The 15,000-nt window shown below is 75.9% G+C and overlaps 1 protein-coding gene across 1 annotated transcript in view; it reads right to left on the bottom strand.

Moving 5' to 3' along the window:
- LOC127465055 (collagen alpha-1(I) chain-like) overlaps positions 1 to 15,000 on the bottom strand; it is a 22,071-nt gene that overhangs the window by 3,339 nt on the left and 3,732 nt on the right. Inside the window, exons 4-6 of the mRNA XM_051775552.1 lie at positions 14,961 to 15,000; positions 13,142 to 14,907; positions 12,844 to 12,937 (exon numbers count right to left, since the gene is read on the bottom strand). The exon at positions 14,961 to 15,000 is cut by the window's right edge and continues 98 nt beyond it. Coding sequence (XP_051631512.1) covers positions 12,844 to 12,937; positions 13,142 to 14,907; positions 14,961 to 15,000 — 1,900 coding nt within the window. The remainder of the gene's footprint in view (positions 1 to 12,843; positions 12,938 to 13,141; positions 14,908 to 14,960) is intronic.

The raw sequence follows: 15,000 nt of genomic DNA on the forward strand, positions 1-15,000 counted from the left end.
GGCGGGTAGACCTGTTCCCGCCGGCGAGCGGACTTGGAGCCGGAGCGCCGCCACCCGGCCCGGTGGTGGGTAGACCTGTTCCCGTCGGCGAGCGCACTTGGAGCCGGAGCGCCGCCGCCCGGCTCGGCCCGGAAGCGGGTAGACCTGTTCGCGTCGGCGAGCGGACTTGGAGCCGGGGCGCCGCCGCCCGGCTCGGCCCGGAAGCGGGTAGACCTGTTCCCGTCGGCGAGCGGACTTGGAGCCGGAGCGCCGCCGCCCGGCTCGGCCCGGAAGCGGGTAGACCTGTTCGCGTCGGCGAGCGGACTTGGAGCCGCGGCGCCGCCGCCCGGCCCGGCCCGGTGGCGGGTAGACCTGTTCCCGTCGGCGAGCGGACTTGGAACGGGGCGCCGCCGTCCGGCCCGGCCCGGTGGCGGGTAGACCTGTTCCCGCCGTCGAGCGGACTTGGAGCCGCGGCGCCGCCGCCCGGCCCGGCCCGGTGGCGGGTAGACCTGTTCGCGTCGGCGAGCGGACTTGGAGCCGGAGCGCCGCCGCCCGGCTCGGCCCGGAAGCGGGTAGACCTGTTCGCGTCGGCGAGCGGACTTGGAGCCGGAGCGCCGCCGTCCGGCCCGGTGGTGGGTAGACCTGTTCCCGTCGGCGAGCGGACTTGGAACCGTGGCGCCGCCGCCCGGCCCGGCCCGGTGGCGGGTAGACCTGTTCCCGCCGTCGAGCGGACTTGGAGCCGCGGCGCCGCCGCCCGGCCCGGCCCGGTGGCGGGTAGACCTGTTCCCGCCGTCGAGCGGACTTGGAGCCGGGGCGCCGCCGGCCTGGTCCGGTGGCAGGTAGACCTGTTCCCGTCGGCGAGCGGACTTTAAGCCGGGGCGCCGCCGCCCGGCTCGGCCCGGTGGCGGGTAGACCTGTTCCCGCCGGCGAGCGGACTTGGAGCCGGAGCGCCGCCACCCGGCCCGGTGGTGGGTAGACCTGTTCACGCCGGCGAGCGGACTTGGAGCCGGGGCGCCGCCGTCCGGCCCGGTGGTGGGTAGACCTGTTCCCGTCGGCGAGCGGACTTGGAACCGTGGCGCCGCCGCCCGGCCCGGCCCGGTGGCGGGTAGACCTGTTCGCGTCGGCGAGCGGACTTGGAGCCGGAGCGCCGCCGCCCGGCTCGGCCCGGAAGCGGGTAGACCTGTTCGCGTCGGCGAGCGGACTTGGAGCCGGAGCGCCGCCGCCCGGCTCGGCCCGGAAGCGGGTAGACCTGTTCGCGTCGGCGAGCGGACTTGGAGCCGGGGCGCCGCCGCGCGGCTCGGCCCGGAAGCGGGTAGACCTGTTCCCGTCGGCGAGCGGACTTGGAACCGTGGCGCCGCCGCCCGGCCTGGCCCGGTGGCGGGTAGACCTGTTCCCGCCGTCGAGCGGACTTGGAGCCGCGGCGCCGCCGCCCGGCCCGGCCCGGTGGCGGGTAGACCTGTTCCCGCCGTCGAGCGGACTTGGAGCCGGGGCGCCGCCGGCCTGGTCCGGTGGCAGGTAGACCTGTTCCCGTCGGCGAGCGGACTTTAAGCCGGGGCGCCGCCGCCCGGCTCGGCCCGGTGGCGGGTAGACCTGTTCCCGCCGGCGAGCGGACTTGGAGCCGGAGCGCCGCCACCCGGCCCGGTGGTGGGTAGACCTGTTCCCGTCGGCGAGCGCACTTGGAGCCGGAGCGCCGCCGCCCGGCTCGGCCCGGAAGCGGGTAGACCTGTTCGCGTCGGCGAGCGGACTTGGAGCCGGGGCGCCGCCGCCCGGCTCGGCCCGGAAGCGGGTAGACCTGTTCCCGTCGGCGAGCGGACTTGGAGCCGGAGCGCCGCCGTCCGGCCCGGCGGTGGGTAGACCTGTTCCCGTCGGCGAGCGGACTTGGAACCGGGGCGCCGCCGTCCGGCCCGGCCCGGTGGCGGGTAGACCTGTTCCCGCCGTCGAGCGGACTTGGAGCCGCGGCGCCGCCGCCCGGCCCGGCCCGGTGGCGGGTAGACCTGTTCGCGTCGGCGAGCGGACTTGGAGCCGGAGCGCCGCCGCCCGGCTCGGCCCGGAAGCAGGTAGACCTGTTCGCGTCGGCGAGCGGACTTGGAGCCGGAGCGCCGCCGCCCGGCTCGGCCCGGAAGCGGGTAGACCTGTTCGCGTCGGCGAGCGGACTTGGAGCCGGGGCGCCGCCGCCCGGCTCGGCCCGGAAGCGGCTAGACCTGTTCCCGTCGGCGAGCGGACTTGGAACCGTGGCGCCGCCGCCCGGCCCGGCCCGGTGGCGGGTAGACCTGTTCCCGCCGTCGAGCGGACTTGGAGCCGCGGCGCCGCCGCCCGGCCCGGCCCGGTGGCGGGTAGACCTGTTCCCGCCGTCGAGCGGACTTGGAGCCGGGGCGCCGCCGGCCTGGTCCGGTGGCGGGTAGACCTGTTCCCGCCGGCGAGCGGACTTGGAGCCGGAGCGCCGCCACCCGGCCCGGTGGTGGGTAGACCTGTTCCCGTCGGCGAGCGCACTTGGAGCCGGAGCGCCGCCGCCCGGCTCGGCCCGGAAGCGGGTAGACCTGTTCGCGTCGGCGAGCGGACTTGGAGCCGGGGCGCCGCCGCCCGGCTCGGCCCGGAAGCGGGTAGACCTGTTCCCGTCGGCGAGCGGACTTGGAGCCGGAGCGCCGCCGCCCGGCTCGGCCCGGAAGCGGGTAGACCTGTTCGCGTCGGCGAGCGGACTTGGAGCCGCGGCGCCGCCGCCCGGCCCGGCCCGGTGGCGGGTAGACCTGTTCCCGTCGGCGAGCGGACTTGGAACGGGGCGCCGCCGTCCGGCCCGGCCCGGTGGCGGGTAGACCTGTTCCCGCCGTCGAGCGGACTTGGAGCCGCGGCGCCGCCGCCCGGCCCGGCCCGGTGGCGGGTAGACCTGTTCGCGTCGGCGAGCGGACTTGGAGCCGGAGCGCCGCCGCCCGGCTCGGCCCGGAAGCGGGTAGACCTGTTCGCGTCGGCGAGCGGACTTGGAGCCGGAGCGCCGCCGCCCGGCTCGGCCCGGAAGCGGGTAGACCTGTTCGCGTCGGCGAGCGGACTTGGAGCCGGGGCGCCGCCGCCCGGCTCGGCCCGGAAGCGGCTAGACCTGTTCCCGTCGGCGAGCGGACTTGGAGCCGGAGCGCCGCCGCCCGGCTCGGCCCGGAAGCGGGTAGACCTGTTCGCGTCGGCGAGCGGACTTGGAGCCGGGGCGCCGCCGCCCGGCTCGGCCCGGAAGCGGCTAGACCTGTTCCCGTCGGCGAGCGGACTTGGAGCCGGAGCGCCGCCGCCCGGCTCGGCCCGGAAGCGGGTAGACCTGTTCGCGTCGGCGAGCGGACTTGGAGCCGGAGCGCCGCCGCCCGGCCCGGCCCGGTGGCGGGTAGACCTGTTCCCGCCGACGAGCGGACTTGGAGCCGGAGCGCCGCCGCCCGGCTCGGCCCGGTGGCGGGTAGACCTGTTCCCGCCGGCGAGCGGACTTGGAGCCGGGGCGCCGCCGTCCGGCCCGGTGGCGGGTAGACCTGTTCCCGCCGGCGAGCGGACTTGGAGCCGGGGCGCCGCCGTCCGGCCCGGTGGCGGGTAGACCTGTTCCCGCCGGCGAGCGGACTTGGAGCCGGGGCGCCGCCGTCCGGCCCGGTGGTGGGTAGACCTGTTCCCGTCGGCGAGCGGACTTGGAACCGTGGCGCCGCCGCCCGGCCCGGCCCGGTGGCGGGTAGACCTGTTCCCGCCGTCGAGCGGACTTGGAGCCGCGGCGCCGCCGCCCGGCCCGGCCCGGTGGCGGGTAGACCTGTTCCCGCCGTCGAGCGGACTTGGAGCCGGGGCGCCGCCGGCCTGGTCCGGTGGCAGGTAGACCTGTTCCCGTCGGCGAGCGGACTTTAAGCCGGGGCGCCGCCGCCCGGCTCGGCCCGGTGGCGGGTAGACCTGTTCCCGCCGGCGAGCGGACTTGGAGCCGGAGCGCCGCCACCCGGCCCGGTGGTGGGTAGACCTGTTCCCGCCGGCGAGCGGACTTGGAGCCGGGGCGCCGCCGTCCGGCCCGGTGGTGGGTAGACCTGTTCCCGTCGGCGAGCGGACTTGGAACCGTGGCGCCGCCGCCCGGCCCGGCCCGGTGGCGGGTAGACCTGTTCGCGTCGGCGAGCGGACTTGGAGCCGGAGCGCCGCCGCCCGGCTCGGCCCGGAAGCGGGTAGACCTGTTCGCGTCGGCGAGCGGACTTGGAGCCGGAGCGCCGCCGCCCGGCTCGGCCCGGAAGCGGGTAGACCTGTTCGCGTCGGCGAGCGGACTTGGAGCCGGGGCGCCGCCGCGCGGCTCGGCCCGGAAGCGGGTAGACCTGTTCCCGTCGGCGAGCGGACTTGGAACCGTGGCGCCGCCGCCCGGCCCGGCCCGGTGGCGGGTAGACCTGTTCCCGCCGTCGAGCGGACTTGGAGCCGCGGCGCCGCCGCCCGGCCCGGCCCGGTGGCGGGTAGACCTGTTCCCGCCGTCGAGCGGACTTGGAGCCGGGGCGCCGCCGGCCTGGTCCGGTGGCAGGTAGACCTGTTCCCGTCGGCGAGCGGACTTTAAGCCGGGGCGCCGCCGCCCGGCTCGGCCCGGTGGCGGGTAGACCTGTTCCCGCCGGCGAGCGGACTTGGAGCCGGAGCGCCGCCACCCGGCCCGGTGGTGGGTAGACCTGTTCCCGTCGGCGAGCGCACTTGGAGCCGGAGCGCCGCCGCCCGGCTCGGCCCGGAAGCGGGTAGACCTGTTCGCGTCGGCGAGCGGACTTGGAGCCGGGGCGCCGCCGCCCGGCTCGGCCCGGAAGCGGGTAGACCTGTTCCCGTCGGCGAGCGGACTTGGAGCCGGAGCGCCGCCGTCCGGCCCGGCGGTGGGTAGACCTGTTCCCGTCGGCGAGCGGACTTGGAACCGGGGCGCCGCCGCCCGGCCCGGCCCGGTGGCGGGTAGACCTGTTCGCGTCGGCGAGCGGACTTGGAGCCGGAGCGCCGCCGCCCGGCTCGGCCCGGAAGCAGGTAGACCTGTTCGCGTCGGCGAGCGGACTTGGAGCCGGAGCGCCGCCGCCCGGCTCGGCCCGGAAGCGGGTAGACCTGTTCGCGTCGGCGAGCGGACTTGGAGCCGGGGCGCCGCCGCCCGGCTCGGCCCGGAAGCGGCTAGACCTGTTCCCGTCGGCGAGCGGACTTGGAACCGTGGCGCCGCCGCCCGGCCCGGCCCGGTGGCGGGTAGACCTGTTCCCGCCGTCGAGCGGACTTGGAGCCGCGGCGCCGCCGCCCGGCCCGGCCCGGTGGCGGGTAGACCTGTTCCCGCCGTCGAGCGGACTTGGAGCCGGGGCGCCGTCGGCCTGGTCCGGTGGCGGGTAGACCTGTTCCCGCCGGCGAGCGGACTTGGAGCCGGAGCGCCGCCACCCGGCCCGGTGGTGGGTAGACCTGTTCCCGTCGGCGAGCGCACTTGGAGCCGGAGCGCCGCCGCCCGGCTCGGCCCGGAAGCGGGTAGACCTGTTCGCGTCGGCGAGCGGACTTGGAGCCGGGGCGCCGCCGCCCGGCTCGGCCCGGAAGCGGGTAGACCTGTTCCCGTCGGCGAGCGGACTTGGAGCCGGAGCGCCGCCGCCCGGCTCGGCCCGGAAGCGGGTAGACCTGTTCGCGTCGGCGAGCGGACTTGGAGCCGCGGCGCCGCCGCCCGGCCCGGCCCGGTGGCGGGTAGACCTGTTCCCGCCGACGAGCGGACTTGGAGCCGGAGCGCCGCCGCCCGGCTCGGCCCGGTGGCGGGTAGACCTGTTCCCGCCGGCGAGCGGACTTGGAGCCGGGGCGCCGCCGCCCGGCCCGGCCCGGTGGCGGGTAGACCTGTTCCCGCCGTCGAGCGGACTTGGAGCCGGGGCGCCGCCACCCGGCCCGGTGGTGGGTAGACCTGTTCCCGTCGGCGAGCGCACTTGGAGCCGGAGCGCCGCCGCCCGGCTCGGCCCGGAAGCGGGTAGACCTGTTCGCGTCGGCGAGCGGACTTGGAGCCGGGGCGCCGCCGCCCGGCTCGGCCCGGAAGCGGGTAGACCTGTTCCCGCCGGCGAGCGGACTTGGAGCCGGGGCGCCGCCGTCCGGCCCGGCGGTGGGTAGACCTGTTCCCGTCGGCGAGCGGACTTGGAACCGGGGCGCCGCCGTCCGGCCCGGCCCGGTGGCGGGTAGACCTGTTCCCGCCGTCGAGCGGACTTGGAGCCGCGGCGCCGCCGCCCGGCCCGGCCCGGTGGCGGGTAGACCTGTTCGCGTCGGCGAGCGGACTTGGAGCCGGAGCGCCGCCGCCCGGCTCGGCCCGGAAGCGGGTAGACCTGTTCGCGTCGGCGAGCGGACTTGGAGCCGGAGCGCCGCCGCCCGGCTCGGCCCGGAAGCGGGTAGACCTGTTCGCGTCGGCGAGCGGACTTGGAGCCGGGGCGCCGCCGCCCGGCTCGGCCCGGAAGCGGCTAGACCTGTTCCCGTCGGCGAGCGGACTTGGAGCCGGAGCGCCGCCGCCCGGCTCGGCCCGGAAGCGGGTAGACCTGTTCGCGTCGGCGAGCGGACTTGGAGCCGGGGCGCCGCCGCCCGGCTCGGCCCGGAAGCGGCTAGACCTGTTCCCGTCGGCGAGCGGACTTGGAACCGTGGCGCCGCCGCCCGGCCCGGCCCGGTGGCGGGTAGACCTGTTCCCGCCGTCGAGCGGACTTGGAGCCGCGGCGCCGCCGCCCGGCCCGGCCCGGTGGCGGGTAGACCTGTTCCCGCCGTCGAGCGGACTTGGAGCCGGGGCGCCGCCGGCCTGGTCCGGTGGCGGGTAGACCTGTTCCCGCCGGCGAGCGGACTTGGAGCCGGAGCGCCGCCACCCGGCCCGGTGGTGGGTAGACCTGTTCCCGTCGGCGAGCGCACTTGGAGCCGGAGCGCCGCCGCCCGGCTCGGCCCGGAAGCGGGTAGACCTGTTCGCGTCGGCGAGCGGACTTGGAGCCGGGGCGCCGCCGCCCGGCTCGGCCCGGAAGCGGGTAGACCTGTTCCCGTCGGCGAGCGGACTTGGAGCCGGAGCGCCGCCGCCCGGCTCGGCCCGGAAGCGGGTAGACCTGTTCGCGTCGGCGAGCGGACTTGGAGCCGCGGCGCCGCCGCCCGGCCCGGCCCGGTGGCGGGTAGACCTGTTCCCGCCGACGAGCGGACTTGGAGCCGGAGCGCCGCCGCCCGGCTCGGCCCGGTGGCGGGTAGACCTGTTCCCGCCGTCGAGCGGACTTGGAGCCGGGGCGCCGCCGCCCGGCCCGGCCCGGTGGCGGGTAGACCTGTTCCCGCCGTCGAGCGGACTTGGAGCCGGGGCGCCGCCGGCCTGGTCCGGTGGCAGGTAGACCTGTTCCCGTCGGCGAGCGGACTTTAAGCCGGGGCGCCGCCGTCCTGCCCGGTGGTGGGTAGACCTGTTCCCGTCGGCGAGCGGACTTGGAGCCGGAGCGCCGCCGCCCGGCTCGGCCCGGAAGCGGGTAGACCTGTTCGCGTCGGCGAGCGGACTTGGAGCCGGAGCGCCGCCGCCCGGCTCGGCCCGGAAGCGGGTAGACCTGTTCGCGTCGGCGAGCGGACTTGGAGCCGGGGCGCCGCCGCCCGGCTCGGCCCGGAAGCGGGTAGACCTGTTCCCGTCGGCGAGCGGACTTGGAACCGTGGCGCCGCCGCCCGGCCCGGCCCGGTGGCGGGTAGACCTGTTCCCGCCGTCGAGCGGACTTGGAGCCGCGGCGCCGCCGCCCGGCCCGGCCCGGTGGCGGGTAGACCTGTTCCCGCCGTCGAGCGGACTTGGAGCCGGGGCGCCGCCGGCCTGGTCCGGTGGCGGGTAGACCTGTTCCCGCCGGCGAGCGGACTTGGAGCCGGAGCGCCGCCACCCGGCCCGGTGGTGGGTAGACCTGTTCCCGTCGGCGAGCGCACTTGGAGCCGGAGCGCCGCCGCCCGGCTCGGCCCGGAAGCGGGTAGACCTGTTCGCGTCGGCGAGCGGACTTGGAGCCGGGGCGCCGCCGCCCGGCTCGGCCCGGAAGCGGGTAGACCTGTTCCCGTCGGCGAGCGGACTTGGAGCCGGAGCGCCGCCGCCCGGCTCGGCCCGGAAGCGGGTAGACCTGTTCGCGTCGGCGAGCGGACTTGGAGCCGCGGCGCCGCCGCCCGGCCCGGCCCGGTGGCGGGTAGACCTGTTCCCGCCGACGAGCGGACTTGGAGCCGGAGCGCCGCCGCCCGGCTCGGCCCGGTGGCGGGTAGACCTGTTCCCGCCGGCGAGCGGACTTGGAGCCGGGGCGCCGCCGCCCGGCCCGGCCCGGTGGCGGGTAGACCTGTTCCCGCCGTCGAGCGGACTTGGAGCCGGGGCGCCGCCGGCCTGGTCCGGTGGCAGGTAGACCTGTTCCCGTCGGCGAGCGGACTTTAAGCCGGGGCGCCGCCGTCCTGCCCGGTGGTGGGTAGACCTGTTCCCGTCGGCGAGCGGACTTGGAGCCGGAGCGCCGCCGCCCGGCTCGGCCCGGAAGCGGGTAGACCTGTTCGCGTCGGCGAGCGGACTTGGAGCCGGAGCACCGCCGCCCGGCTCGGCCCGGTAGCGGGTAGACCTGTTCCCGTCGGCGAGCGGACTTGGAACCGGGGCGCCGCCGTCCGGCCCGGTGGCGGGTAGACCTGTTCCCGCCGGCGAGCGGACTTGGAGCCGGGGCGCCGCCGTCCGGCCCGGTGGTGGGTAGACCTGTTCCCGTCGGCGAGCGGACTTGGAACCGGGGCGCCGCCGTCCGGCCCGGCCCGGTGGCGGGTAGACCTGTTCCCGCCGTCGAGCGGACTTGGAGCCGCGGCGCCGCCGCCCGGCCCGGCCCGGTGGCGGGTAGACCTGTTCGCGTCGGCGAGCGGACTTGGAGCCGGAGCGCCGCCGCCCGGCTCGGCCCGGAAGCGGGTAGACCTGTTCGCGTCGGCGAGCGGACTTGGAGCCGGAGCGCCGCCGCCCGGCTCGGCCCGGAAGCGGGTAGACCCGTTCGCGTCGGCGAGCGGACTTGGAGCCGGGGCGCCGCCGCCCGGCTCGGCCCGGAAGCGGGTAGACCTGTTCCCGTCGGCGAGCGGACTTGGAACCGTGGCGCCGCCGCCCGGCCCGGCCCGGTGGCGGGTAGACCTGTTCCCGCCGTCGAGCGGACTTGGAGCCGCGGCGCCGCCGCCCGGCCCGGCCCGGTGGCGGGTAGACCTGTTCCCGCCGTCGAGCGGACTTGGAGCCGGGGCGCCGCCGGCCTGGTCCGGTGGCAGGTAGACCTGTTCCCGTCGGCGAGCGGACTTTAAGCCGGGGCGCCGCCGCCCGGCTCGGCCCGGTGGCGGGTAGACCTGTTCCCGCCGGCGAGCGGACTTGGAGCCGGAGCGCCGCCACCCGGCCCGGTGGTGGGTAGACCTGTTCCCGTCGGCGAGCGCACTTGGAGCCGGAGCGCCGCCGCCCGGCTCGGCCCGGAAGCGGGTAGACCTGTTCGCGTCGGCGAGCGGACTTGGAGCCGGGGCGCCGCCGCCCGGCTCGGCCCGGAAGCGGGTAGACCTGTTCCCGTCGGCGAGCGGACTTGGAGCCGGAGCGCCGCCGCCCGGCTCGGCCCGGAAGCGGGTAGACCTGTTCGCGTCGGCGAGCGGACTTGGAGCCGCGGCGCCGCCGCCCGGCCCGGCCCGGTGGCGGGTAGACCTGTTCCCGCCGACGAGCGGACTTGGAGCCGGAGCGCCGCCGCCCGGCTCGGCCCGGTGGCGGGTAGACCTGTTCCCGCCGGCGAGCGGACTTGGAGCCGGGGCGCCGCCGTCCGGCCCGGTGGTGGGTAGACCTGTTCCCGTCGGCGAGCGGACTTGGAACCGGGGCGCCGCCGCCCGGCTCGGCCCGGCGGCGGGTAGACCTGTTCCCGCCGGCGAGCGGACTTGGAGCCGGAGCGCCGCCGCCCTGCCCGGCCCGGCGGCGGGTAGACCTGTTTGCGGCCGGTGCTCGGAGCGTGGCACCGAATTCGCGGATCGAGCGGACGGCGTGCAGCCGCTAAATCCGTCGATTGGCGCGCCGGCGAGCCCTTCCGACCCCGCCCTGACCTCCCGGATTTCCCACAGTTCTTTGCGAGTCCTTCCAGCGGGCATGCTCCGTCGAGTACTCTCTCGGGGGTCTTGTTGCGGAGACTCCATCTCCCGTGGCCCTTTGCGGCAGACTTGCTCTCCGGCGTAAAGGCTTTCCCCTGCCCCGAGGGTGAAAGAAGAGACGTTCTCTGCGGGGCGGGGAAGCGGGGGGAGTAACTGGGACTCTCTTTAGGCGGCGCGGCTGCGGCCGACCGGGCTCGGCCGCCTCGGCGCCGCCGGGAAGAGCCGGTGTCCGAGCCTAGCGGCTAGAGCCGGTCTCGGGGCTTAGCGCTGCGGTTTCTGGCCGGCGCTCCGAGCGTAGCAGCCTTTCCCCTGCCCCGAGGGTGAAAGAAGAGACGCTCTCTGCGGGGCGGGGAAGCGGGGGGAGTAACTGGGATTCTCTTTAGGCGGCGCGGCTGCGGCCGACCGGGCTCGGCCGCCTCGGCGCCGCCGGGAAGAGCCGGTGTCCGAGCCTAGCGGCTAGAGCCGGTCTCGGGGCTTAGCGCTGCGGTTTCTGCCCGGCGCTCCGAGCGTAGCAGCCTTTCCCCTGCCCCGAGGGTGAAAGAAGAGACGTTCTCTGCGGGGCGGGGAAACGGGGGGAGTAACTGGGCCTCTGCCTGGGTGGCAGGGCTGCCGCCGCCTCGGCTCGGCCGCAGAGGTGCGCAGCGGGTAGAGTCGCCGTCCGTGCCCAGCGGGTAGAGCCCTCGTCCGAAGCCGGCGGGTAGAGCCGGTGTCCCGGGGCAGCGGGTAGACCTGTTTTCCGGGCTCGTCGGCTCGACGCGCTCTCCGAGTCGGGCGGCTCGAGCGGGTTCCAAGCGCTTAGCCGAGGCCCTCGGCGGACGCCGAGGCGCCACCGTTTCTGCCCGGGGCTCCGAGTGGGAAAGAAAGGGCGTTGTCTGCGGCGTGGGTAAAAAGGGGGAGTAGCTGGGACTCTCTTAAGGTGGCAGGGCGGCGGCCGACTGGGCTCGGCGGCGGGGGTGCCGGCGGGTAGAGTTGCGTTCCGAGCCCGACGGGTAGACGTGGTGTCCGACTCCGGCGGGTAGACCTTTTGTCCGAGCCCGGCGGGTAGACCTGTTGTCCGTGCCCGGCGGGTAGACCTGGTGTCCGAGTCGGGCTGGTAGACCTGGTGTCCGAGCTGGGCGGGTAGACCTTTTGTCCGAGCCCGGCGGGTAGACCTGGTGTCCGAGCCCGGCGGGTAGACCTGGTGTCCGAGCCCGGCGGGTAGACCTTTTGTCCGAGCCCGGCGGGTAGACCTGTTGTCCGAGCTGGGCGGGTAGACCTTTTGTCCGAGCTCGGCGGGTAGACCTGTTGTCCGAGCCGGGCGGGTAGACCTGGTGTCCGAGTCGGGCGGGTAGACCTTTTGTCCGAGCCCGGCGGGTAGACCTGTTGTCCGTGCCCGGCGGGTAGAGCTGGTGTCCGAGTCGGGCGGGTAGACCTGGTGTCCGAGCCCGGCGGGTAGACCTGGTGTCCATGCTGGGCGGGTAGACCTGGTGTCCGAGCCCGGCGGGTAGACCTGGTGTCCGAACCGGGCGGGTAGACCTTTTGTCCGAGCCCGGCGGGTAGACCTGGTGTCCGAACCGGGCGGGTAGACCTTTTGTCCGAGCCCGGCGGGTAGACCTGGTGTCCGAGCCCGGCGGGAAGACCTGTTGTCCGAGCTCGGCGGGTAGACCTGGTGTCCGAGCCGGGCGGGTAGACCTGGTGTCCGAGCCCGGCGGGTAGACCTTTTGTCCGAGCCCGGCGGGTAGACCTGTTGTCCGAGCTGGGCGGGTAGACCTTTTGTCCGAGCTCGGCGGGTAGACCTGTTGTCCGAGCCGGGCGGGTAGACCTGGTGTCCGAGCCCGGCGGGTAGACCTGTTGTCCATGCTGGGCGGGTAGACCTGGTGTCCGAGTCGGGCGGGTAGACCTTTTGTCCGAGCCCGGCGGGTAGACCTTTTGTCCGAGCCCGGCGGGTAGACCTGTTGTCCGTGCCCGGCGGGTAGAGCTGGTGTCCGAGTCGGGCGGGTAGACCTGGTGTCCGAGCCCGGCGGGTAGACCTGGTGTCCATGCTGGGCGGGTAGACCTGGTGTCCGAGCCCGGCGGGTAGACCTGGTGTCCGAACCGGGCGGGTAGACCTGTTGTCCGAGCCCGGCGGGTAGACCTGGTGTCCGAACCGGGCGGGTAGACCTTTTGTCCGAGCCCGGCGGGTAGACCTGGTGTCCGAGCCCGGTGGGAAGACCTGTTGTCCGAGCTCGGCGGGTAGACCTGGTGTCCGAGCCGGGCGGGTAGACCTGGTGCCCGAGCCCGGCGGGTAGACCTGTTGTCCATGCTGGGCGGGTAGACCTGGTGTCCGAGTCGGGCGGGTAGACCCTGTGCGCGAGCCGGGTGGGTAGACCTGTTGCCTAAACCCGGCGGGTAGACGTGTTGTCCGTGCCGTGCGGGTAGACCTGGTGTCCGACTCGGGCGGGTAGGCCTGGTGTCCGAACCCGGCGGGTAGACCGGTGTTCCGTGCCGTGCGGGTAGACCTGTTGTCCGAACCCGGTGGGTAGACCTGCTGTCCGAGCCCGGCGGGTAGACCGGTGTTCCGTGCCGTGCGGGTAGACCTGGTGTCCGAGTCGGGCGGGTAGACCTGGTGTCCGAGCCCGGCGGGTAGACCTTTTGTCGGGACCCGGCGGGTAGACCTTTTGTCCGAGCCCGGCGGGTAGACCTGGTGTCCGAGCCCGGCGGGTAGACCTGTTGTCCGTGCTCGGCGGGTAGACCTGTTGTCCCGGTTTTTGGGGTCGACCCGTTTCCCCACTCGAGCGGGGCCGAGCGGCCTCGTGCCCCGCCGGATGCTGGCGAGCATCAGGTCTACCCGGTTCCGGGGCTGGCGAGCATCAGGTCTACCCGGTTCCGGGACCGGCCGATCCGGCCGCCGCGGCCGCAGACGCCGGCCTGCGCCCCGCCGGCGTCCCGGCTCCGGGCCACCAGGTCTACCCGGCTCCGGCGGGACTTAGGCGCCTGGCGGCATTTTCGGGGTAGACGTGTTGTCGCGGCCGGCCCCGGAAGTCGGCCAAGGGGTCGCTGTCGGGCGCCGCCTCCAGTTAGGTCGAGGTGAGAGGCGGCCTGCTCTCGCGCGCCTCCCCGCTGAGGAGCCTCGAGCCGCTTTGGCGACCCGGCCGGGCCAGGACGCGTCTGTCCGTACTATGGGCAGGGGTTGTCTAGCAGCGCGGGTTCCGAGGGCCCCTTTTCTTCCGCGTCTGCTGCCGAGCGCGGCCTTCGGCGCGTGCCACGGGCCGGCCAACCCCACGAGCGGCAGGAAGGCCGGCGAGAAAGCCGCGGGGCACTCGGCCGGCTTCCTGGGGCGGGTCCGATGACGGGAAAGGAAGACGAGAGCCGAGCGCGAAAGCGCAGCCAAGGGAGTTGCGGGACTGGGACGGCCGAGGGGGGCCCGCGGGGGCCCAGCAGCGTCCAGCCCGAGCCGGTGGCGGCTGCCGGCTCCCCGAGGGCCCCGGGCGAAGGCGGTGGTGTGCGAGGGCGGCGAGGCGGCGTCGTCTCGTCCTTCCCATGCGCCGGCCCTAAGCCGGCGCCCGTCGTGCGGTGGCGGCGGGCATTGTTGCGGGCAGTTGGCGGCCGGGGCTGGAAGGGTGGAGCCCGCGTGGGCTTCTTTTGCCCGGCCGCCTCCCGAGAGCCCCGAAGATGGTCCGGGCCTGGGTGGCGGCGCCCTGTCCTCGGCTGACGGCGGCAGCGGTGCCGGCGGCGTGCCGGGGACTGGCGGTGGGCGTGCGGCCTTGCCTGGGCCCGGTCGGTTGCCGGAGGGGCTCGGTGACGGGACTGCCCGTTGTCGGGCGAGGCGGCGCTTCCCTGGGCGCGCCTCGCCTCTTTTGTTCGTCCCCCCTTCCTCGGCCCTAAGCCGGGGACCCGCCCAGCGGGCCGAAGGCGGCGGCGCCAGCCGGCCAGGGTGTGGCCGGCGGCCGCGCCGGCAGAGCGAGAACCCGACAGAGTTGCCCGGAGCCCCGGAGAGAGACGCACGATGGCCGTTGGCGGGCGAGGCGGCGGCGCCTCGCCCCTTCCTCCTCTCCGGCCGGCACCAGAGCCACGGCGGCCGGGCGGCCCGTGCGGTCGGGCCTGCCCCGCCGACCTGGCTGCCGGAGGGCTGGGTTCCGCGGAGGTCTGCCGCCCGGGGGCCGGGTTGCGGGCGAAGTGGGGGCGCCCTCCCGGCCCTTTATTTTTTTTTTTTTTTCTTCTGGCGGCCTTAAGCCGCAGCACGCTGAGCGCGCCGGGGAAGAAGAGAGAGAAAGAGAGAGCGCGAAGGCGGCCCGGCAGTGGCCGGCGGCCGCCGAGGCGCGAGCCCGTGGGCAGGGAGAGGGGAGCGAGGGGCGCGGGCCCCGCCCCGAACCCCGGGCGGCCGTGGCTAGCACGGCGAGTGAGAGGCGCGCGTGCTTTTTTCGGGGACCTTTTGGTTTTTCTCCCCGTCGCCGTCCCCCGGCCTTTCCGGGGGAAGCCGACGGCCGCGAGGCGGGCGAAAGCCGGTGGCCCCGCGGTGCGGTCGGTGGCGTTTTCGCACGCCGGAGGTGCCGCCGGGGCGAGCGGGGGCCGTCCGCGGCCCACGCCTCCGAGCCGGTGGCACCGCTCTGCGGAGGCGGCCGTGGGCCCGGCAGGGCCGGAAGCGCGGGTTGTCCGGAGCCGGGCGTCCGGCGGCACCCGCCTCCTGCCGGGCCGGGAGAGCCGTGGAGAAAGTATACCGCGTGCGGGCCGCCGGCGTCGGCGGCCTCGGGCGGCACGGGCCGTCCTCCGCGGGGTTGGCAGGCTGAGCGAGAGTGGCCGTGGGGCCGTTCCCCGAGCGACGATGGATGAGGCTTTTCGGGAGGCGTGGGAGAGGGCCCCCGGCGGGCCGGCGCTCCTCCGTGGCCGGCCGAGTGGCGCGGCGGAGGCCGGTGTTCGGGCCGGGCGGTCTCCTTTGCCCGTGGGCTTCCCGTGGCAGACGAGGTGTCGCCCCTCCCGCCGGGGAGGGGCTTCTTTACCGTGCCGGGCTTTGTGACGGCCGCGCGGCCCCGCGAGCCT

The sequence above is a fragment of the Manacus candei genome, unplaced genomic scaffold (assembly GCF_025592945.1).
Source record: "Manacus candei isolate 608988 ecotype Guabito, Panama unplaced genomic scaffold, ASM2559294v1 h1tg000310l, whole genome shotgun sequence".
NCBI lineage: Eukaryota > Metazoa > Chordata > Aves > Passeriformes > Pipridae > Manacus > Manacus candei.